Raw genomic sequence first — 25,683 nt, forward strand, 5'->3', positions numbered from 1 at the left:
ATTCATCTGAAATGTTTTAGAGTGTGTCGTAGTTGATTGAAATGATCTCATAGTCAGAAGATATAAATGAATAAAATCATGTGTGTTATCATATAAACACTATGTAACATAACATGATGCAAAAGCATCACAATATGTACAAAAACCTCGACCAAGTGGGATAAAATTTCACTTTGTGATGAAATCTGGAAAATGCTGTCCATCTTGTACTCTTCTCCCATAGTTCAAAAAATAATTTACTAAGGGGAGTTTGGAAACGTACATATAAAACTTATAATACATAAAAAAAAAAACACTAAACCAGTTTTCACACAGAAGAGACAAGCATTAAATTTTTTTGAATTGGTTGATTTCAAAAACTGTACAGATAATGTGTGAAGCACTTCTTATTTATTTATTTATTTATTTATATATTTATTTATTTAATTAACTTCCAAACTGGTTCCACTGGTTGATGTTAACCCATAAAGACCCAGTGCTACTTTTGTGGCAGTTCCCAAATGAATTTTTTTTTCTCTATTTAATCTTTCTTGAGTGATTTATCATCATTTATTATAATATTATCCTCTGTATTTTGCCTTTTGTCAGTGAAAATCATGTATTTTCCTGTATTCAATTCACAAATGATGTAGATATTCATAAAAACTCAGATTAAAGCTGATTGTTATATCAGAAACAGAGAAAACGGAAGAAAAGGTGACTTTTTCAACAAAAATCAATCATTAACAGAACACACAACAAGTGTGTCCACCTACTGTCATTGATCCAACTCTATGGGTTTTGCTGGTGAATCAATGTTGTAGAAGATAACAGTGTTTCCACGGTAACTATGGAGCCTCTGAACGTCCAAATGGGTCATATCTGATGACCATGAAAAGATGACAAACTGTATTTTACACCAATTATTTACATGTATTAATAGGATTAATAGATCAACACTTTAAATCAGTACATGGTTTGGGTCTTTATGGGTTAAAGCGAGCCAGTGTAAACGGACAGAAACAAAGGTCAAATATGAAAAAGCAGGTGAAAATCTGTCAAAGGGGAATAGACCTGTCAAAGGGAATTCAGGATGCCGACGTCACTTGACAAAGGTTGAAAAACTAAGTGAAGGTGATAAACAAGTATTTAAGTGACATATGATCTCAGTTATTTACAGTGTATGACATAACCACTGTTTTCACTCGTGGTTATTAATGTCTGTTTCTGCCAGAGTACCCAGGACCTACATTTATTACCAAACACAGGACGCCTGCATTTTTAACAAATCATTGCAATCAACCTAAACATAATAAGGCTTTGTTCAGACTGCAGCCAAATGTGGCCCAAATCTGATTTTTTTGCCCATATGTGACCTATATCCGATCTATGGACGTAACGATTACTGGTATAAGATTAAACTTCACGACGGTTAGTATTACTGTTTAAATTCTAATTGTCATGAAAACTGTATTTGATTACCGCATTTTGAAAACTCCTGGTGATCCTGCTCATTTCCTGCTCTAAAGCGTCTGCCTGCAGGACCTCCGCTGTGGAGTCCCTCCCCCTGCTCCTCTCGGTCCACTCGCACAGACCTGGTCCACTCATTGTGACATTGTGAATGATTTGATGTAGAAAAATAAAAAAAAAATAAAATAAAACACTCAGGAATCATTAGGAGAATTGATAAGGAATTGGATTGGTAAGCAGAATTGATAATGGCATTGATATTGATCAAATCGTATCAATTCCCACCCCTAGTGCAGATATCTCTTATGTCCATAAGGTGCCATCTTTAATGCACATTTGTATGTTTGATGTTTACATGTTAACCTCCTCAGACCCAGGAAGTGTCGGCAAAGTACCAGCTTTTTTTGTTTTTTATGAAATCAGTGCCTATATTGGAAACATCATGATGCAACCGTTTTTTCAGATACAGTTTTATACATTTTTATGGAATGTCCTTTGTGGTGGACAGTTTTCTTTTTTTTGTACAAAGTTGTGAAACTCTGGACAGAACACCCATAGCTGGGTCTGAGGAGGTTAAATAAATGAATACACACATACATAAAGTATCATTCATGTTGTTTTTTGGTTTATTATAGGTTTACTCTAGTCGACTACAACTAAAATCCTATTTCTTCCCCCAGTGTTAATGCTTCACAGTGTGCAAGAACAAAATGACTGCATTATGGAACCTTGTAATAAATATTTTTCTGAATTATGTTTCATATTGTTTTGAGCTTCTATGAACCAAGGCTATCCTCATAACACCTGAAAACACTCAAACAAAATAAAACTCTACGAAAAACTACTGGTAAAACTCAAAAAAACTGCAGCCAAATTCAAGAAATGAATAAAAATTTCATAGGGTGATAAGTAAAAACTGCCTCCGGGATCCTTGAAGACCTCTATATCGTGTCGGTCCTCCAAACTTATTTGAATTCTTATCTATTGCTGCGTAAGTAAACAAACAAAATGGCAGTGGTGTGACGTTCACAAATGAATCGAATCTTTTGAACGGCTCTTTGAAATGAACGATGGGAACAGAGTCTATGGAATGTCCTTTGTGGTGGACAGTGTTCTTTTCTTTTTGTTTTTTTGTGTAAAGTTGTGAAACTCTTGTTCACATTGTATGTGTTATTTTATTTTATTTTATTTTTTTCAAAATACAACTTGGTTAAATTATTTCAGTGTGTGTGTATTAGTACTTTTTGAACATTTTGAGCACATTTCAACAATCCCGCGATAATATTGACAGCTGTGATAATTTTGGTCACAATAACCGTGATATGAAATTTTCATATCGTTACATCTCTAATCTGATCTGTTTAAGACAGTTTGAACAGCACAAATCTGACCCAGGCCACTTTCATATGCGGTCCTAAATAAGTATAAGTATCTGATACTTTGTAATGCAGCTTCAGTCTGAACGGCCAGGTCACATTTATCCGACCTTTGCATCATTGAAATGCGACAAACGTCACAATTCTGCGTCTCAGAAGTGTTACTTCCATAAACACAGTTCATGTCTGCGTGGTCTCGTATTACGTCAGGACCTCTTTTGTGCACGCGGGTCACTTCAGGGTCGTATTAAATTCATACTCAAAACTGATAGAAGTCGCAGTTAATGTGTAATATGAACGAGCACATACAAAAAAATCAGATTTCACCAAAAAATCTAAATTGTGCATTAAGACCTGCTGTCTGAACGTAGCCTTACTGATACATTTCTCTGTGATTCATTAAAGTTGTTACACTGCGGTTGTCATAACAGAAAATGACAGTTACACTTTTAACATTTTCTGTGTATTTTGACTACACTGGAGCTAAACACTGATAGAAATTAAAATAAGCTTTCCCAGGTCAGCTTTCGACTTGAAGTCCCTGATTTTACTTGTATTTTTAAGATAATTATGACAAAATGCTGTTTTGGATTACTGCTTTTATGTGATTATTTAGATTAAAATCATGCCAGTAAATTACAACACTGGTCAAAAAACTGTTAAAATGAATTCAACCTGTTTTACATTATTGTCATCATCTTGCATTTTCATCATTAACACATGCAATTCATGTTATTTGCAATGATCACTGCAATGTGACAATACAAAGAAATAGATTGTACATTGCTTTTAGGCTGTTTATTGTACCAAATATGTCTGTTTTTACATCTTGAAGTGAATATCTGTTACTGTGTTTTGACTTATTGACCAATGGGTTGCTTTTACATGTTTTCCGAAATATTTTGTTGTTTTTCATGAAGGACAAATTCCAGTTAGTCCTGTATAAGTTGCTATACAGGGTATGAACACTTGGTGGCGACAACACACTGCTTGTGAAGTCTACTGAGCTCAGTGGGTATTTGTCAGTCTATAGCATAAATTATAATCCCTGAAATACTTAAATGTTGACACAAATTCCTCTTTTTCTTTTCTTGAATTCACAAATAATGACATATTAAGCAACTAACAGGTCTTATCATCAGTTTAAATGAAGTGTGTTCTTGTAAACCTCCGGCTGCCTTGTGCTTTTGTAGAAGAAACATCTTTTCTTTTTTTTTTTCTTTCTTTTTTTTTTTTTTTTTACCTGCTTTCCATCCCTGTGATTCTGTCTCATGGTGTTTTTCCTTTCTTCATTTTTCATGGCCTGAGGTAAAATTGCCACTTGGATGCTTTGCGGTCATATACTGTCAGTTGGATGCACACACAAAGGAAAAATATGTGTCCTTGTACAATTAATGACGTCAGTAAAACCTGTTTTGAGCAAAACATTTCAATGAAATAGGCTTAAATATGCCTCACTGAGAGGGTTCGTGTTAAAGTGCTTTCGAAAATTCGAAATCCTTAATAACTGTCAATTATAAACATAATTTCAACACAAACCAGGTCCTTTTTATTTTTTAGTTCTTTTGCTCATTTCATTTTCCACCTGCAAATGTGGATGTTAGAATGATATTAAAGAAGTTTTGTGTAGCATCAAAACTAAAAAACTGATCGAACTGTCAACAGCATGAGGGAAGTCAAGAGCCATAACACAACATGTTCATGCTACCTCCACAGATTGTGTCACTGGTTAAATATTGTGTGAAGCTCATTGTTGACAGACATCTGTTTTATAGTGTCATCCTGTTTTCTCCTCCAAAACACACTCAGTTAAAATACCACCACTATCAGCTGATAGTTTACATTATAGCTCTGTTAGCTTAGCGCTGTTTTAAGACACAAAACAATAACCCTAAAACCACAGATCACCTCTGTTTTCCACTTTACTTTATTGTTTATTTGATAGGGACAATTGCACCAGAGTTAGCTAAGAGCTAATTTACATCTCCAGTCCCTGGGCGGGTAAACAGACAACAGTAAGTACAGAATGTAAAAACAGGACATTACATAAAACAGTTGGCAAACAATTTAAAAACGCAGTACAGAATTAGAATGAAGAATTAGTTAAGCATTAATAAATACTGAATTCATCATTTATAAAGCATATTTCTGACATGAATACTCATTAATATATGGTTTATAAGCACAGTTCTAAATGTTTTACTCATCCTTCTTAATCCTTCATCATTCAGTCATGCAGTTTGTTTTAATAATCCCATGTGCTGTGTCTTTCCTTTGTTAGAATAACAGAAACTTTTGTGAGTCTTTAGACATTGCCAACCTTTAAATTTCATTTGTTAATGTTTTATATGTCACAGATAGTGCACACTTTAGATGAGCTCACACCACAGACTGAATTAATGAGTAGTTAGTGCTTTAGAACTACCTGAAAGAATGAATTCCTGTTTTAATAACTGTTTATAGGACATCTATTGGAAAAGAAATGTGTGAGTTAGTCTAAAATACACACTAACATATTCACTCACCATTAGTACATGTGTGAATAGTGTATGTGTGAGCAGAAATGCACATCATAACCGGTTTGTAAGTGATGGAATACTAAATATTTAAATGCTGAATCCATAATTTATAAAGGATGAAAATACAATCATTAAGCACAATGTGGATGAACTGATGAATGATCAGTAAAACCTTTATAACTGTGTTTATAAACCATATATTAATGAGTATTCAGGTCAGAAATCTGCTTAATAAATGATGACTTCAGTATTTGTTAATGTTTAACTCATGCTTCATAGTGTGGACTTATAATAGTGTTACCAAAAAATCCTTGCAGTTTTTATCCGTAAAGGTGGAATTTTCTGTGTGAAGAGTAATGACCGTTGTTTTTGTGGGTAGCATGTGGAGCTGTTCTGCAGCGAGCGCAGGGTCACATAGCCCTGGAGAGTTATCCCACCAACGCCCGGTGTGAATGGAGACTGCACGCAGAGAGGGGGAACACCATGGAGCTCAGGTGGGTTACTTTACCGCACGTCAGATATAATGCCAAGTTTTTAAACATGAGCAGGAAAGCCCTGAGCTTCAAGGTTTAGCCCCCCCCCTCCCCCAGTGACTGTGTGCACTTGTGTTTTCTGGACTGCAATGATTCAGAAAAATAAGATCTAGTTCGTCAACACGTTGTAACATTTTTATCAACATCTATGTGACGAGGATCATTTAAAAAAAAAAAAATTAGGACTCATGACAGGTTTTACTCAAAGCAGTTCTAAAGCTAATTTTACCTTAGAAAACAGGGCAGACTAACAGGGTTTTAAGGGAGGATAGCACCTTAATAGAATCTGAAATTACCCACACATGGGATCACCTCAGCATCATTCTGTCAGCTGTTGTTTAGGTCGAAACAGAATGGATACACAGCCCTGCATGAGCCCACATCGTTATCGCTGCATCATTTGTACTGGATAGAAAAATGACATTACCTCCCATGCTACCACTATATTTAACCTGCTGACCCAAGTATAAAACACTTCAACCACCTGAGAAAATCAGCCAACCAACTTAACTAAACGTTATCTTACTTCCTCCAAAAGATTTATGAGTGATGCAATTAATTGTATCCGAAAAATAGAAAAGTAATGGTCAATTTGTGTGTTGTATTAATGAAAACATTGTAAACTAGAAAAGCTGTCAGAGAGCACAGACTTCCACCAAGGCAGCTCAGTCTGCCATGCTGTAATCTACTAAAAGTAATACCTGGACTTTGGATTTGGACCATTAGCATTGATATTATCATCTCTTTTTATTGTGTTTTCCTCTATTTCATGTGTTTTGCCAAGATAAAAAAATAACAATGTCAAGGTCAAGGTTACTTTATTTGTACCCGTAGGTAGACTTGTTTTGCAGTCCAGCTGATTGCCTTGGCATTACAATACATACATTAAACATGCAAGACAGGCACTTGATCACACTTACAGACAGGACAAAAAGACAAAAAGTGCTCAGTGTTCCACCATTCATCGGTATAGCAGCATGGATAAGGAAAAGAATAGGTAACACTTTACTTGAAGGTCTAGTTTATAATGCATTAAGCGCACATTCATAAGACATTATAATGTATTTATAACGCATTATAAAAGTCATTACAACAGTTTAGGATCATGTACAACAACTTCTACCAAGGTTATTAAAGTATTATCAGTGTAGGCCTAATGTATTATAAATTCAGCTTTCATTATGCTTTATACATCCACACCAAAGCAGTGTGAAGGAATTTATTTTTTTATGAGGAGAACTTTTTGTTAGGTTTTGTCACTGGTCCCTATGCCCATCTATTTTAGGGATTTCATATTTATTAAAAAAACAAAGAATGTGTTTGAATTAACAAAGATTTAGAGCTGCCACATTATTTTTTTATTTATGTATAAAGCAACATGTACCACTTCTATTTACTGTCTCTGTTCTTTTAATGTTTTGTTTTTGCAAAATAAAGAGTTATTAAGAACACTTTGATGTATAATTTTTGACTTACACTTTACTTAGAGACAGCAGATACTGCTCATACGTCATCATACTTGTATTACATCATACAACTGATAATGTGTTACGTAACCCAGGACTTGAGATTCTTCCTACAAACACTTGTCACTTTGGTATGGATGTAAAAAACATTATGAAAGCTGAATTTATAATACATTAGGCCTACACTTACAATCCTTTATTAACCTTGATATAAGTTGTTTTACATGATCCTAAACTGTTGTAATGACTTTTATAATGCATTATAAATACATCATAATGTCTTATGAATGTGCACTTAATGCATTATAAACTAGACCTTCAAGTAAAGTGTTACCAAAGAATAAAATAAACAAGATCAAATAAATAAAAACAAGATGCAATAAAACACAATAAAAACCAGAAAAGAGAAAATAAAAACAATCTGGGATAAAAACCTGGATAAGAACCTAAAATTAAAAACTTTTAAAATTGTAAAATTTGAAGTCACAATAATAATAAATAGAGCAAAGGAATGGAATAAATAACAAAATAAGTTAGAAAAGTGCAATGTCACTATTTCTTATTGAGCTCAGTGACGGCGACAGGAACAAAGCTGTTTTTATAACGCTGTGTCCTGCACCTGGGACTAAGAACTTCTGTCCAGAGGAAAACAAATATATTAGCTGAATGAAAATCCCAAAACTCCACTATTTTTTCCTGTTCTGGATCATGGTATCCAGAATTTGATGAGGATCCAGATCAACCTTCAATATCTTGTAGAACCTGTTGGGAACGTATTTTGTATTTTTTTTCACCAAGTACTCTGACCATTCATTGTGGAGTTACACATACATATGTTGAAAATATCCCTATCTCCCAATGATAAAGAATCCTTTTAAAAATCCCTGCTAATCATACCTAACCCTAAACCTAACCCTAATCCTTAACCCTAACTCTAACCGCTAATCGCGCTAGCCGCTTATCGTGTTAATCGCGCTAATGGCGTGTTTTTTACAAGGTGTAAATATACACGTTGAAAGCTTATAATGCGTACAGATAACACGCCAATTAGACCATTAGCATTGATATTATCATCTTTTTTATTGTGTTTTCCTCTATTTCATGTGTTTTGCCAAGATATAAAAATAACAAATATATTAGTTGAATGAAAATTCCAAAACTCCACTATTTTATCCTGTTCTGGATCATGGTATCCAGAATTTGGTGAGGATCCAGATCAACCTTCAATATCTTGTAGAACCTGTTGGGAACTTATTTTGTATCTTTTTTTTTACCAAGTACTCTGACCATTCACTGTGGAGTTCCACATACATATGTTGAAAATATCCCTATCTCCCAAAGATAAAGAATCCTTTTAAAAATTCCTTTAAAAGGAATGTTTAGTTTTAGTTTAGTTTTAGTTTAGTTGTCGTATTCAAATCAATCCCAGACAGGACTCTGCTGCTTTAGTCTCCATGTTTCCAGGTAGAGTGGGGACCAGAAGACGACTGGAAACCACAAGTGAACACAAGTGACGGAGCAAAAAGTGTCGTATGATGACAGCATAGAAAATTGCTAGAGTGAAATAAATTGATTTTGTATCAGTCCAACATTGACAAAGACGAAAATGAAGGGAATTTGATCCATAATTTTTGTACGTTTTAGTTAGTTTTGTAAACACACAATACAGTTTCAGTTAGTTATCATTTTTTTCTTTTAATTATAGTTTTTATTAATTTCAGTTAACGAAAATGTTTTTACAATTCTAGTTTTCGTCATTTCGTTAGTTTTCGTTAACGATTATAACCTTGCATTATACATGATCTTTTGAAATTCCTAGCAATGAAAATTCACTGCAGGTCCCCTTTAAGCTGTCTTCAGCACACATGCACCAAAAAAAAATAAAATAAAATAAAAAAAATCTGGACATCTTCAGATAAAACAAAAAACAAAATAATGAGGATGTGTTTGATATGTTCAGAGCTTGTCACAGTGTTCAAACCAGACAACATAAAGAGGAGGAAAAAAAACCTCTTAAAATGGCCTCCAGTAGACTTTCCAGGTAAGTTCCATGTTATTCCACAGATGAAGCCTTTCTCTGATGGTAAATCTTTGAAACACTGTCCATATTTACAACATAGTCCAATGGGTTTCCTCAGTGACCTTTGCACTAGTGCATATCAGACGTGTGGAAAGATCTAGGTGGCATTTGTGAGGACTGTTTTATGCATGTCGTCTTGTCATTGTACAGCAGATTGATATATAAAGCTGTTAAAGGCTCCAGACCCTGTGAGCTGACGTATATCCTGCTGTAAAGCAATCTGTCATGTGTTTCATCATGATTCACTACGGCATGTTTCATGTCTCTATTAATTTGCCAGTGATTTGCTGCCTTTATCTTAGTCAGTATGGTCACGTCTGATCTGTAGCATTTTATTTTCTAGTATTATTAGATTTTATTTTAACCCTCTGGTATCCAGGTGTGCCTTTTAGGCACACTTTGCACTTCCTGTTAAAAAACTTCATATTATTTTTCACAATTTAAATAAGGTTAGAATTCACAAGTTGTTCATTTTTGCATGATCTTTAAAATTCTGTCCACCAACTCAAATGTGCACATTGTAAACAAAAGAAAATGACCAGACTAGCATCTGTCTGCCAAGTGTGCATAAAACGCACTATTTCTAACATTTGATCTGTATGATTAGGGCTGACCTGGATTTACAAAAATAAAATCAAATTAGAGCAGAAAAATAAATCAATATATAATATTTAATAGTTTGATTTATAGGTGTGCATTTTACGCACACTTGGTGACAGATGCTAGTACTTTTGAACATTTGACCTAGCGCCAAAAATAATAATGCAAATTAACCAGTGTTGGAGTTAATCACTGACATATGCCAGGATGAAAAAATCAAATAATACGTGATCCACTTTTTATGTAGTATATTGAAATTACATTACAAACACAGCATTTAAAGGGTTAAAAAATGTGACAATTATTGAGTATTTGGTATTTTTATTTACGGCTCAAGTTGATGAAATAGAAAAAAAGTGTAAAAGAACTAAAAACAAACTGTATGAAAATTTTTTTGACATTATTCCATAAGTGTGCAAAAAAGGCACACTTGGTGCTTAGTAAGGGCCTTACTGGACGGGATACCAGAGGGTTAATTTTTTATTGTATGTATGTATGTATATATGTTTGTTTGTATGTATGTATGTATTTATTATTCATTTATTTTTATTTTATTCTTATTTTTATATTTTATTTCAGTATTATCTGTAGTATAGTCATTTGCGTGCATAGACCTTTCACTGCTAAACTATTTATACCATTAATAATTATGCCTAATAATCCCACACACTGTTTAATATTTAGCCTACATTATTCATAGAGAAAACCTATCCCTGCCATCTAACTTTGGGTTAGCTATCATTGGCCTAACTACCTTTAAAGTTTTAAAGTTTTGATTGGATTCCTGTCCTGAAGCGGAGGTCTACAGTCACAGTGTCTTGTGGGAATTGGGTACTTCTGACTGTGGTGCCCCAGAACCTCAGTATATTGCCTTTTAAAATAGCACTGATTAAAAAATGATGATCTGAATATTTTTTAGAAACAAGCTGATAAAGTCATGAAAAAGCAGAATGACAGAATAAAGCATATATGAAATAAAACAGGCACTGTCGCCTCACAGCAAGAAGGTCCTGGGTTTGAGTCCAACACCAGCTGATGGGGGGGGGGGGCTTTCTATGTGGAGTTTGCATGTTCTCCCCATGTTTGCGTGGGTTCTCTTTAGGTACTCCACTTTTCTCCCACCATCCAAAGACATGCACTGATAGGTTAACTCAGGGCTGTCGAACTCATTTTAGTTCAGTTCCACATTCATCTGAATTTAATCTCCAGTGGGCCAAACCAGTAAAATAATAACAGAATAATATAGAAATAATGTCAACTCCAAACTTTTCTCTATGTTTTAGAGCGAAAAAAAGTAAATTTACATTATGAAAAGGTTTACATCTACAAACTATCCTTTCAAAAGATGGGAATAACATGAACAAACTGAAAAAATAAGTGTAATTTTAACAAAATTCTGCCTCAGTTTATCATTTACACATGTACATTAGAACTTACAGATCATAGTGGATCTACAAACACACAAAACATTTAATAACAGACAGAATATTGTTAAAATTGTACTTACTTCTCTTAAGGCATTTCAAGTTGTTCATATTTGTTCAGGTTATTCACATTTTTTTTGTGAAATTATGCTTTGTAAATGTAAATATTTTCGTGTATTTACACTAAAACAAAGAGAAAAATTTGAAGTTGTGTGTTATGTGTAGATTATTATGATAGTATTTTACTGAATTCTGCCCACTTGAGGTTGAATTGTTCTGAATGTGGAACCTGAACTAAAAGGATTGTTAATATCTTTGTGTAATTTTTGCATTTCACAAATTCATCCCATGGGCCGAATTGGACCCTTTGGTGGGACGGATTTGGCCCCCAGGCCGCATGTTTGACACCTGTGGGTTAACTGGTTCACCTAACCTGCCCATAGGTGTGAATGTGACTATGATCGGTGGTTCGTTTCTATATGTCGGCCCTGCGATGAACCCTGCCTTCACCCATACGCAGCTGGGATAGACTCCAGCACCTCCACCACCCTCTAGGACAGGGGTGTCAAACTCATTTTAGTTCAGGGGCCACAATTCAAGCCAAAGTGATTTGAAGTGGGTCAGACCAGTAAAATAATCACGCAATAATATATAAAAAATGTCAATTCCAAACTTTTTATTTCTAACTTCTATGATTTCGAGTGAAAAAGTAGAATTATATTCTAAAAATGTTTATATCTACGAACTATCCTTTATTTTTTTATACTTTATTTTTAACAGATTTTACATTTTTTAACAAAAAGACAGGAAAACAAAAAGTAAAGACGTACGAAACAAGAGACTTCAACAAGCACAGACAGGGCAGTATCAAAAATTAAATTACAGCGATAAACATGTGGGTCAATGAGTCCCAGTGTTCTCCCATCCTGATCAGAGGGTTGGGTTCGTTTGGGGGTGGTCCTGTTTCAGTCCATGTCAGATCAGTCACATATATTCTCATGTTGTATCAGATCATGTCCTGTAAACCTGCTGACAGAATTACATCCATCATTTTCATAAACATTTGTGCACATTTTCCTGGAATGCATATTTACACATGTTGACAGTAAAACACACACATGTTGACATATATGTGTATTTCTCAGAAAAACAAAGTGCTGTCCTATTGGGGCGTCACATCTTCTGGGACAGACGTCCATTTTAGCCAAGAATTAGTAAATTTGTCCAAATTATGGTTCAAGGAGAAAGTTAGTTTTTCCATATTGTATATTTCTTGAATAATTCCAATCCATTCCTTCTTTGTTGGGGGTTCTCTGCTCAACCATTTTCTTGTTCTGGCTTTTTTCCAGGCTGCCATCATTCTATTAATCAGGTATTTGTCTCTAGAGTTGACTGTGGGTGGTAGATTTCCAAGATAAACTGTGCAGAAATCATGTTTCATCTCAAACCCCATTATTGTGTCCATCATTTTCATCATTTCAGTCCATTAAGGCCTAATTTTTGGACAATCCCAGAAAATGTGAAAATGGTCTGCAAGGGCGTTCTCACATTTTCTCCAACACTTCTCATAACTCGGTAGGCCCTTTTGCATTTTACAAACTGTCCTTTAAAAAATGTGAATAACATGAAAAACCACGAACAAACTAAAATGTATGAAGAAAAATGTGTGCCTCATCTTCTCATTTGCACATGTTCATGACAACTGACAGATCACAGTGGGTCTGCAAATACACAAAACATTGAGTAACAGAATATTGGTACAATTGCACTGATTAATATTAAAGACATATTAGGTTCATATTTATTCAAGTTATTCACATTTTTTTTTGTGAAAGGGTAATTTATAAATATAAACATTTTCATGTAATTTTACTTTTTTACACTAAAACAAATTCAAACATTTGGAGTTGTCATTATTTGTAGATTATTATGGTTTGTACTTTACTGGTCTGAACCACTTGACATTGAATTAGAACCTGAACTAAGTATGATTGTTAATATCTTAAGTGAAATTTTCTGCATTTACAGATTCATCCCATGGGCCAGACTGGACCCTATGGTGGGCCGGTTTTGGCCCGGGGGCCGAATATTTGACACCTTTGCTGTAGGGGATAAATGAATGAAAGATGGATGAATGAAAGAAAGAAAACAATGTGTATATTTTTAAAATTATATTTATACATTTATATATATTATATTATATTTTTTTTATTGGGGCGGCTGTGGCTCAGGTGGTAGCGCAGGTCGTCCAATAACCGAAGGGTTAGTGGTTCGAATCCCGCTCCATCCTAGTCAGTCCATTGTGTCCTTGGGCAAGACACTTCACCCTCCTTGCCTCCAGTGCCACTCACACTGGTGTATGAATGTGTGTGAATGTTTGGTGGTGGTCAGAGGGGCCGTAGGCGCAAATTGGCAGCCACACTTCTGTCAGTCTGCCCCAGGGCAACCATGGATACAAATGTAGTTTACCACCACCAGAGGGAGAACGTGAGAGCGAATGAATAATGGATCAATAATGTAAAGCGCTTTGAGTGTCTAGAAAAGCAGAATATAAAATCCAATCCATTATTATACCTGTGTTTCACCAGTTTTAATACAAGCTCTCTTTGGTTTTGCAGGTTTTCGCTGCTCAGTGTGGAACCTGACCATTCCTGTCGCTATGACTACATCGAGGTGCGTGATGGGGAGGATCTGAGCTCTCCTGTGATTGGCCGGTTTTGTGGGGATCAGATACCTCCTCCAATAAAAAGCTCTGGGAACAACTTGCACATCCTGTTCACCTCTGATGGCTACAACAACTTTGACGGCTTTGTTCTCACTTTCCAGGAGAGTTCAGGCAGGTACAATTAGTGTTAGCATTGAAAACTGTACGCACTCATCATTACATACAGTACAAAATAGATGCTCTTCAATCAATCAATCAATCAATCAGTCACTTCATACCTGTATTTGTCCCCAATGGGGCAATTGTTGTGCAACAGTCGGTGCAACACACAAGTACACATCCATCGATCATAGTTGTTCTTTTTCATTGACTTTAGGTTTAATTGGCTCATGTCATCGGTCTGATACCGTATAAAACAGGGCTGTCAAACTCATGGTAGTTCAGAGGACAAATTCAGCCAAATTTGGTCTGAAATGGGCCGGACCAGTAAAATAATAACATAATTATTGATAAATAATGTCAACTCTGAACCTGCCTGTATGCTTTAGAGTGAAAAAAGTAAAATTATCGGATGAAAATGTTTATATCTACCAACTCTCCTTTAAAACATGAGTGTCAAACTCATGTTAGTTCAGGGGACAAATTCAGCTGAATTTGATCTGACGTGGGTCTGACCAGTGAAATAATAACATAATAATATATAAATAATGTCAACTCCAAACTTTCCTTACACGATGAGAAATTTTCATCTATAAACTGTTCTTTAAAACAATGTGAATAACATGAACACCCTAACATTTGTTTAGTAAATAAGTGTAATTTGAACAATCTTCTGCCTCAGTTTATAATGACGTCATGTTCTGTACAACTTACAGATCACAGTGGATCTACAAATACACTAAATATTCAGTAACAGGCAGAATATGATCAAAATTACATTTACGTCTCTTCAGACATTTCAGGTTTTTCATATTTGTTCAGGATATTTACGTTTTCTGTGAAATTATAGTTTGTTTTAGTGTAAATACAGGAAAATTGCATGAAAATATTTACATTTACAAAAAGAAAAAATTGGAGGTGTAAGAATTTATAGGTTATTTATGTTAATATTTTTCCCGGTGTGTTTATGGAACCTGAACCAAATTTTCTGTGATCATCTTAAGTGTCATTTTTGCATTTCACAAATTCATCCTGTGGGCCCGATTGGAACCTTTGGCGGGCCACATTTGGCCCCTGGGCCACATGTTTGACACCCCTGATATAAAAGGTTTCTTTCTTTCCATGGAGGCAGTTCAAGGGATGGTTTGGAGCCAGTCCAGTACCTAATCTCAAACCGGCTTTTGTTTCAACAGAAGAAAAAGACAACTGGTTCCCAGACAGCACCGACATTTGCTGGTTTACAAAACCACAGCTGTGACTGTGTGGGAATTTTCATGACATCAAGTAAATTTAAAAATAAAACTTTGTGAGTCACTTCTGTTTGGATGTTGAGTTGTAAAGCTTAGAGCAACTTTTGTAAAGAGACACTGAATGGAGTGGGCCTTTGTTGTGCTGTTGAATGCTTGAAGCTGGCACTAGCGTTGCCACTGCTTCTGTAGACCGTAAAAAAGCAAACTAGCTTTCAGAATGTTTGTTGAACCAAGTCCGCCTGCCTCTATTTGCAAACAGACTCGTACCATCCAGGAACAAGAATTAGAATCACTCTTTAGAACCAGGAAATTCACAGTGTGGCTTAGTGTCGGTGCAGAAACTTGAACTGGTTCTAGACACAGAACTCGATCTCAAAACTGGTTCAGGAACATCACAAACATTTAGTGATGGTGGGATTATCAGGACCAAAACAATTATATAAATCTTTGTAAATGCATTTTTTTGAAAAACAGAATTAGACCATTTCTTTTTCTTAACTCTAACCAAGGAATCTTGCTGTAAAAATCACTAAATATACAGCATGAGCTGAATTTCTGAGACCAGCTGAACTGTACCATTAAACACACTGTAATGTTCATATAATCATATACAATAGGATAAAAATCATAGCTTTGATCCAGAATTGCATGTGGGATGTGTATGAATATATAACTGTACAAACTGCTGGCAGTCGCACAGAGGTTTTTCTTTTATCCATAATGATATGTTACCAATAATATAAATATATATAAATTTTTTCCACATACTTTTGACCAGTGAAGTGTTGCTGTCAGCAGAGCTCTCTTTGTCTCTTTGTCGGTAGCTTCTCTTCGTACTCTTACAGATACACATATTACATTCACAGCTCAAACTTCTCAATACAACCACTCTTAACAGTTGGGACACTAGGACTTTGTTTAACCCATAAACACCCAAACAATCACCAAAAACCAAAAAGCATCTACTGATCTAAACTGTTTAATACCTGTTCATCCACTAATCCTATCAATACATGTAAATAATTGGTGTAAAATACAGTTTATCATCTTTTCATGGTCATCAGATATAACCCATTTGGACGTTCAGAGGTTCCGTAGTTACCATGGAAACATCATCATCTTCAACAACATTGATTCACCAGTAAAACCCATGGAGGTGGATCAATGACAGTGGATGGACACACTGGGGTTATGTTCAGTTAATGATGGATTTTACTGAAAAAGTCACTTTTTTCAGTTTTCTCTGTGTTTGATACAATAACTCTTAACTTTAATGTGAGCTTTTATGAACATCTATATGATCATCGTATTAAATATCAGAAAATACTTGATTGTCACTGAAAAGATACAAAATACGGAGGATAATTTGATAATAAATGGTGTTAAATCACTTAGAAAATCTTAAATATAGAGAAAATTTGGGAACTGCCACAAAAGTAGCACTGGGTCTTTATGGGTTAAAATGATGCCAATGCATGTAATGATGTAACAATACTGGCTCTTCTCACAACATTCATCCGCAAAAAAATAATCAGTGATAAACATATGCCTTATGAAAGTGTGAACTGTACACTGTGAAAAGTAATTATAGTTGTAGGTAGAGTAATGCGGAGGTGTTTTCCGTAGGTTCAGTGTCACATACCCCTGGAGAGTTGTATCTAACACATGCCTGATGTGAATGGAGACTACCTGTGGAGAGGGGACAGGCATGCCCACACTGTTATCTAAGATGGAATGGATACACAGCAACATACAGATGGTAATTTGTCCCTCCATGAAATGTGCAGCAATCTCTTTTTTATCCTACACTATTATATCTTTTGTCTCTGCGTGTGGTCTCTTACACAGGGCAGCGATGAGTCACACTTACTGACACAGATGCATTATCCATCCCTCATCATCTGCCCTCTTTGAAGCTTGTCCTGCATTAATCCATTTCTCTTTCTTCAGATATTTAACTCCCATTCTCATACTTAACCCTCCGGCATCCGAGTGCACCTTTTAGGCACGCTTTGCACTTCGTTTTAAAAAACTTCATATTATTTTTCACAATTTAAATCAGGTTAGAATTCAAAAGTTGTTCATTTTTGCATGATCTTTAAAATTCTGCCCACCAACTCAAATGTGCACATTGTAAACAAAAGAAAATGACCAGACTAGCATCTGTCTGCCAAGTGTGCCTAAAACGCACTGTTTCTAACATTTGATCTGTATGATTAGGACTGAGCTGGATTTACAAAAATAAAATCAAATTAGAGCAGAAAAATAAATCAATATATAATATTTAATAGTTTGATTTATAGGTGTGCATTTTACGCACACTTGGTGACAGATGCTAGTATTTCTGAACATTTGACCTAGCACCAAAAATAATAATAATGCAAATTAACCGATGTTGGAGTTAATCATTGACATATGCCAGGATGAAAAAACCTAATAATATGTGATCCACTTTTTATGTAGTATATTGAAAAAAAAATTAATTTTTGTGTTTTTTTGTACCAAAAAAATGGTTTGTTTCCATTACAAACACGGCATTTAAAGGGTTAAAAAATGTGACAATTATCGAGTATTTGGTGTTTTTATTCACGGCTGAAGTTGATGAAATAGAAAGAAGTCTAAAAGAATTAAAAACAAACTGTATGAACAATGTTTTGACATTATTCCACAAATGTGCCAGAAGGCACACTTGGTACTTAGTAAGGGCCTTGGTGGACGGGGTACCAGAGGGTTAAATACTTGGGTTTGCTCAGCAATATATAGGAATTAAGGGCTTTAGTTGTTTTTAATTAATTTTGAGGAATCTACCTTTAAGAGGAAGTGGTGGCCTAAATGTTAGAGAAGCCCAGAAGGTTTATAATACATCCCACTAGGACCAGAAGGATTAATGTGGGTATTGAAAAGGATTCTGCTTACATACACACCACTATCCAGGTTATGAGGCTTTATTTTGTTCTCATTTATATTCAGGAAATGACATTTTCGTTGAACTTCGAGCCAAGGTTCTAATAGTTTTGGATTTTTCATTCTAGTTTTATTCAGTTTTGACTTTTTTTTTTTCTCTAATTCACTTAGTTTTAATTAGTTTTTAGAGCAGGTTTGCTAGCTTTTATTAGTTTTCATTATTTTCTAAATGCTTAGTTTTAGTTTAGTTTTAGTTTTTTATATCTTTTCTCTTCTTCTCTGTGGTCGTATTCAAATCAATCCCAGACAGGACTCTGCTGCTTTAGTCTCCATGTTTCCAGGTAGAGTGGGGACCAGAAGACGACTGGAAACCACAAGTGAACACAAGTGACGGACCAAAAAGTGTCGTATGGTGACAGCACAGAAAATTGCTCGAGCAAAATAAATCGATTTTGTATCAATCCGACATTGACAAAGATGAAAACTAAGAGAATTTTATCCATCATTTTTATCTGTTTTAGTTAGTTTTGTAAAGGGTCCAGTTCGGCCCCTGGGATGTTTTTGCCAAATGCAAAAATTCCACAGTCTTGAATTGAATTAAGCAAGAAAAAAACTTAGACTGAATTAAGGAAAAAATCTTGAATTAAGCAAAAAAAAAAAAAAATCTTCAATTAAGTAAAAAAATCTTGAATTAAGCCAAAAAAAAAAAATCGTCAATAATGTAAAAAAAAATCTTGAATTAAGCCAAAAAAAATCTAGAATTAACAACTTAATTTTTTTTTGTTTTAGTGCAAAAAATAACATTGAATTCTGAAAATATTTACATTTGCAAACTATCCTGTAACAGTAAAATGTGATATATATATACATACATACATACTTACATACATACAGGGTGGGGAAGCAAAATTTACAATGAACATTTAGTTGTTTTTTCTCAGCAGGCACTACGTCAATTGTTTTGAAACCAAACATGTATTGATGTCATAATCATACCTAACACTATTATCCATACCTTTTCAGAAACTTTTGCCCATATGAGTAATCAGGAAAGCAAACGTCAAAGAGTGTGTGATTTGCTGAATGCACTCGTCACACCAAAGGAGATTTCCAAAATAGTTGGAGTGTCCATAAAGACTGTTTCTAATGGAAAGAAGAGAATGACTATGAGCAAAACTATTACCAGAAAGTCTGGAAGATACTATTAAAGAAGAATGGGAGAAGTTGTCACCCCAATATTTGAGGAACACTTGCGCAAGTTTCAGGAAGCGTGTGAAGGCAGTTATTGAGAAAGAAGGAGGACACATAGAATAAAAACATTTTCTATTATGGACATTTTCTTGTGGCAAATAAATTCTCATGACTTTCAATAAACTAATTAGTATATATATATATATATATATATATATATATGTAATTTTATTTTTTATTGGTAACATATCATTCTGGATTAAAAAAAAACAAAAAAAAAAAACCTTTGTGCGACTGCCAGCAGTTTGCACAGTTATATATTCATACAAATCACACATGCAATTCTGGATCAAAGCTATGATTTTTATCCTAATGTATATGATTACATGAACATTACAGTGTGTTACGCTTTAATGGTACGGTTCAGCTGGTCTCAGAAATTCAGCTCATGCCGTATATTTTGTGATTTTTACAGCAAGATTCCTTGGTCACAGTTAAGAAAAAAACAAGTTTCATTTAAAAAATACTAAATGTATTTATTCATATTTAAACCAGACCATGATCTGTTCTTAACTGATGCCAAAAAAGTGTTTTTTTTTTTTTTTTTTAATTGTCTGAATCTAAAAACTTATGGGGGTGTGTGATATCAAAGCCCTGGACTGTGTACCTCTGCTTTCTTTTCCATCCACATTCTGCCTGTTGAGGTATTTTATTGAACAGACCCCATCCAAAAGACGTTATTGTATATGCAAATGAAAAGACACTAATGTCAGCAACTGAATTGGATCTGGGTTTGGACTCACCTCTAGTCCAAAACATAATTTGTTGAGTCCCTAATGCCTGGTGCTGCAGCCCTGTTTATTGAGTAGAATAGTGCTTTAAAAGCAGCCAGCTCCATATGTGGCTTCTGCAGATGATACTTAATTAGTTTCACATTAAGATAAAAACTAAACAGAAATATTATGTTCACTGTTGAGCCTCCAAGTATTAAAAACTGGCTTTTACTACAGAAAACAGGGGCATGTGTTTATTGCCTTAATGGAGTGCCATGCAGAATGTTTCATGTAGTAATATTCCTTTTATTTATGTAGATAACTTTATCTCATTCATGGAATAAACTGTAAATTTGTGAAAAGTCTTTCCATACTATTTGTTCAGTTTCCATGGTAATTCACATCTTTGTAAGAAGGCACATCTGGAGGGCGATACAGGGCTTTCTGTGGCTGCCAACAGTTTGATCGAGTCTTTTTAGCTTTAATGTCTGAGTTTTTCACTAAGTGGAGAAGTGAACGCTGGGCTGTGCCTCTGCTCATTCTGATCCCACACACAAAGGCCTGGGTGGTTCAGTGGTTTGTTTACATTTCAGAAGATGTCCCCACCTGGATTTAACTCTGCAAACAGTTCAGATCCTTCTGCTGAAGAATTACTGCACTGATAAATAAGTTTCAGCTGCAGCAAATTCTTTAACCCAGAGTGATGACGGTTGAGTCAGGATGAGAGGAGACGCAGATGAAGTCACACCTAGTGCCTACAGTACAAGCCTGTGGGGGCACTGATTACCCATCATGCCTCGTGCCTACAGTCCAGGCCTGTGGGGGCACTGATTACCCATCATGCCTAGTGCCTACAGTACAAGCCTGTGGGGGCACTGATTACCCATCATGCCTAGTGCCTACAGTCCAGGCCTGTGGGGGCACTGATTACCCATCATGCCTAGTGCCTACAGTACAAGCCTGTGGGGGCACTGATTACCCATCATGCCTAGTGCCTACAGTAAAAACCTGTGGGGGCACTGATTACCCATCATGCCTAGTGCCTACAGTCCAGGCCTGTGGGGGCACTGATTACCCATCATGCCTAGTGCCTATAGTAAAAACCTGTGGGGGCACTGATTACCCATCATGCCTAGTGCCTACAGTCCAGGCCTGTGGGGGCACTGATTACCCATCATGCCTAGTGCCTACAGTACAAGCCTGTGGGGGCACTGATTACCCATCATGCCTAGTGCCTACAGTACAAGCCTGTGGGGGCACTGATTACCCATCATGCCTAGTGCCTACAGTCCAGGCCTGTGGGGGCACTGATTACCCATCATGCCTAGTGCCTACAGTACAAGCCTGTGGGGGCACTGATTACCCATCATGCCTAGTGCCTACAGTAAAAACCTGTGGGGGCACTGATTACCCATCATGCCTAGTGCCTACAGTCCAGGCCTGTGGGGGCACTGATTACCCATCATGCCTAGTGCCTATAGTAAAAACCTGTGGGGGCACTGATTACCCATCATGCCTAGTGCCTACAGTCCAGGCCTGTGGGGGCACTGATTACCCATCATGCCTCGTGCCTACAGTACAAGCCTGTGGGGGCACTGATTACCCATCATGCCTCGTGCCTACAGTCCAGGCCTGTGGGGGCACTGATTACCCATCATGCCTAGTGCCTACAGTACAAGCCTGTGGGGGCACTGATTACCCATCATGCCTAGTGCCTACAGTCCAGGCCTGTGGGGGCACTGATTACCCATCATGCCTAGTGCCTACAGTACAAGCCTGTGGGGGCACTGATTACCCATCATGCCTAGTGCCTACAGTACAAGCCTGTGGGGGCACTGATTACCCATCATGCCTAGTGCCTACAGTCCAGGCCTGTGGGGGCACTGATTACCCATCATGCCTAGTGCCTACAGTCCAGGCCTGTGGGGGCACTGATTACCCATCATGCCTAGTGCCTATAGTAAAAACCTGTGGGGGCACTGATTACCCATCATGCCTAGTGCCTACAGTCCAGGCCTGTGGGGGCACTGATTACCCATCATGCCTACACTGAAAGTTATTTGGTTCTTACCAAGATAAAAACAGCAACAACTTAGATTTAGAAGTGTTAGATAATTTATCTTGTATTAAGAGTTAATTTCTTATTTAAAGTCTTCATACATCTGTAGATGTACTTATTTCTCTATTTTCTTGATTCAAGAGATCTTGTCAAGTGAAATGATCTTGCTGCATGGACAGATATTTCATTTGTTTTGAGTACCTTTTTCCTCAGATTTAGTGTTTTTATCTTGTTTTTATATGCCCTTTTTTTCAGTGTAGTGCCTATAGCGCAAGCCTGTGGGGGCAGTGATTACCCATCATGCCTAGTGCCTACAGTACAAGCCTGTGGGGGCACTGATTACCCATCATGCCACTGCAAATTATTTGGTTCTTACCAAGATAAAAAAACAAAACAAAACTTAGATTTAGAAGACTTAATTTCTTATTTTAAGTGTTCATACATCTGTAGACGTACTTATTTCTAGATTTTCTTAACTCAAGAAATCGTGTCGAGTGAAATGATCTTGCTGCATGGACGTATTTCACTTGTTTTGAGTACCCTTTTCCTCAGATTTAATGTTTTCATTTTGCTTTTAGACAGCCCTTTTTTGCAGTGTAGTGCCTACAGTAGAAGCCTGTGGGGGCAGTGATTACCCATCATGCCTAGTGCCTATAGTACAAACCTGTGGGGGCAGTGTTATGATCTGGGGTTGGTCCAGTTGGTCAGGTCTAGGTTCAACAGTATGTGTCCATAAAGTGGGGTCAGCTGACTATCTGAACATACTGAAGGACCAGGTCTGAACGTCAGTGGCAGGACACCGTCAGTGCAGAGATGCTGAATGCAGAGTGTAATCAAAACCAGAGGCAGGCCAATGTAATACTGAGTGTTTGATGGTTTTGTTGGCCAGGTTGTATATATTGTAGTAGCCTTAACCTTCATATTATTGCTTAACCCTTTATAGGGAACTCGGAAATACTCTGAAATTTAACCTTTCAGCCTTAGTGTTATTGGAGGATCTAACAAGACTTTATTACCTTGGTGAAATTTGATTGCCCTGTAGAAAATAGAAGTTACCATTAGTGATGGGACTGTTGGTTCTTTGAAGGGAGTCGTTCAATCAGGAGCCGTTGACTGAAAAGAGCCGTTCAACAGACTGGCTCTGTTATGTTTTTGGCATTCTTTTGAAACACCAGTGTTTGAATGACTAAATAGGCTACATGTGATGATTGACATTCCATTTTAAAGGTGTTTAATTGGTGTTTTATCTAATTGGTCTGTATGTGGAATTTGAATGAAAAGGATTTTGACACCCTCACTTGTTAATATCTTCAGTATAATTTTTGTATTTCACAAATCCATCCTATGGGCCAGATTGGATCCTTTGGTGGGCCAGATTTGGCCCCTGGGCCGCATGTTTGACACCTGAGGTCTACAATATCCAATTTTGTAAATATCACCAAAATGGAACTCTAAATGGACTGTTCACATAACGTGTTTCATTTGTTTAGGGGTGGAAATATCAGTTTGTAAAACAAACTCACTGTGCAGGGGTCTTGTTGGTCCCCTTTTGGCTGTTATGTTAGACTGGTGTTTTACCCTCCAGGACACCAGTCATGTGACTGAAAACTATGAAGTCGTACTACTGTATTTTTTACTTATGACAGCTAAAACAATTGTCCACAGTTTCACCTGTCAGGAAGCCAGCATGTGCACCTCCAGAGCAGCCAGTGAATGGACATGTTGTGCGTGTTTATGAGCCAAAGGGGGAGCTGTTCTCAGTGGAGTACCAGTGCCATCCGCCTTTTACACTGATGGGCTCCCAGCAGCAGACCTGTCTGCCTAATGGTACATGGAGTGGCACAGCTCCAACATGTGTTAAAGGTATCTATCCCACTGTTCCTACGCTTAAACCCTTTTGATTTGTACAGTGTAACAGCCACAGTTGTCATTCTCTCATCATTTGACCTCTTTTTCTCCTGAATCCATGCCCACACAGGTCAAACAAGTCGGCTCCGGTGTTCTCCTCCGTCTAAATTGCACAATGGTTTCTACAGACCAGTTACTGAGACAACTGGGAGTGCTGAGGAGGTTGAGTTTTTCTGTAAAAACTCCTACATTTTGAGTGGAAACCATCGGAGTACCTGCCTTTCTAATGGATCCTGGAGTAGCAGGCCACCCAAGTGTGTGAGAGGTAGCTGTTTTCAAAAACACATTAGAGCTGGGAACACACTATTAAGCACACAGAGTGGACTGTTTTTCCACTTCATTACTTTGCAGGGATGACACAAAATGTTTCTAGCATACAGTACGTCCCACTATTAGTTTACCTGACACCCCACTTTACATGAAAACATGTGAGAGGATGAACATTTACACAGTGCAGTGATCACAGTGTGAGTGAATCCAAACAAGTGTCAGTAATGGCTTTAATTATTCTTCATAATGAGTATTTTGCACTGGATGTTTTATACATATAATTATTCTTGTTTAGCCTGGAACCCTTACCCTTTTGCTCATTCATTTTGCTCATTCACACACCCCGTTATGTTGGAGTTCAGACACTTCTTATGCGGTAATTGTTACCTGGTGGATTTGTTCCTGCAGCCTGCCGTGAACCCAAAGTGTCGGAACTTGTGCAGCAAAGTGTTGTGAGGCCAAATCTACAGTCGAGGTATTACTTTTGACCTTGTATTTTTATTTACGTCATTTAAAGTCAAAGTCAGCTTTATTGTCAGTTTTTGCCATATGTACATCGCATACAGAAAACTGAAATTACAAAACTCTAAGGCCCCACGTTGGAAAATGAACATAGTTGAAACTAGAGGAGCACTCGGAGAGCGCAGACCTCCGCCAAGGCAGATCACCCCCCCCCCCCCAGCATTACCACCAAAATTGTATCATTTGTTCCTTGTGCCAGTATCAACATTTCCTGAAAATTTCCTGAAAATCCATCCATAACTTGTTGAGTTATCTTGCTAACAGACAGACAGACAAACCCTGATGAAAACATAACCTCTGCCGTTACACTTGTCAGAGATAAAAAATACCCCCCCCCCAAAAAAATAGAATATAACTCTAAACAATATAACTACAAACATAGAATATAACAGTAAACAGCAGGGGGTTGAGGAGACAATACAATAATAATAATTTATTTAGATACTGTGTAGTGCTGCTAACTCATTGAACCAAATGTCTCTGGGTTAGACTCATGGAAAGAGGGGATGATGTATAGATTATAAATCCAACAACC

General features: G+C 36.6%; 1 protein-coding gene across 1 annotated transcript in view; it reads left to right on the plus strand.

The window, feature by feature from the left end:
• The window catches only part of LOC115417205 (inactive serine protease PAMR1-like), a 50,466-nt gene that overhangs the window by 7,495 nt on the left and 17,288 nt on the right, over positions 1-25,683 (plus strand). The window contains exons 4-8 of the mRNA XM_030131212.1: positions 5,724-5,838; positions 14,066-14,283; positions 24,114-24,311; positions 24,427-24,621; positions 25,035-25,101. Coding sequence (XP_029987072.1) covers positions 5,724-5,838; positions 14,066-14,283; positions 24,114-24,311; positions 24,427-24,621; positions 25,035-25,101 — 793 coding nt within the window. The remainder of the gene's footprint in view (positions 1-5,723; positions 5,839-14,065; positions 14,284-24,113; positions 24,312-24,426; positions 24,622-25,034; positions 25,102-25,683) is intronic.

This window comes from Sphaeramia orbicularis, chromosome 3, assembly GCF_902148855.1.
Source record: "Sphaeramia orbicularis chromosome 3, fSphaOr1.1, whole genome shotgun sequence".
Classification (NCBI taxonomy): domain Eukaryota; kingdom Metazoa; phylum Chordata; class Actinopteri; order Kurtiformes; family Apogonidae; genus Sphaeramia; species Sphaeramia orbicularis.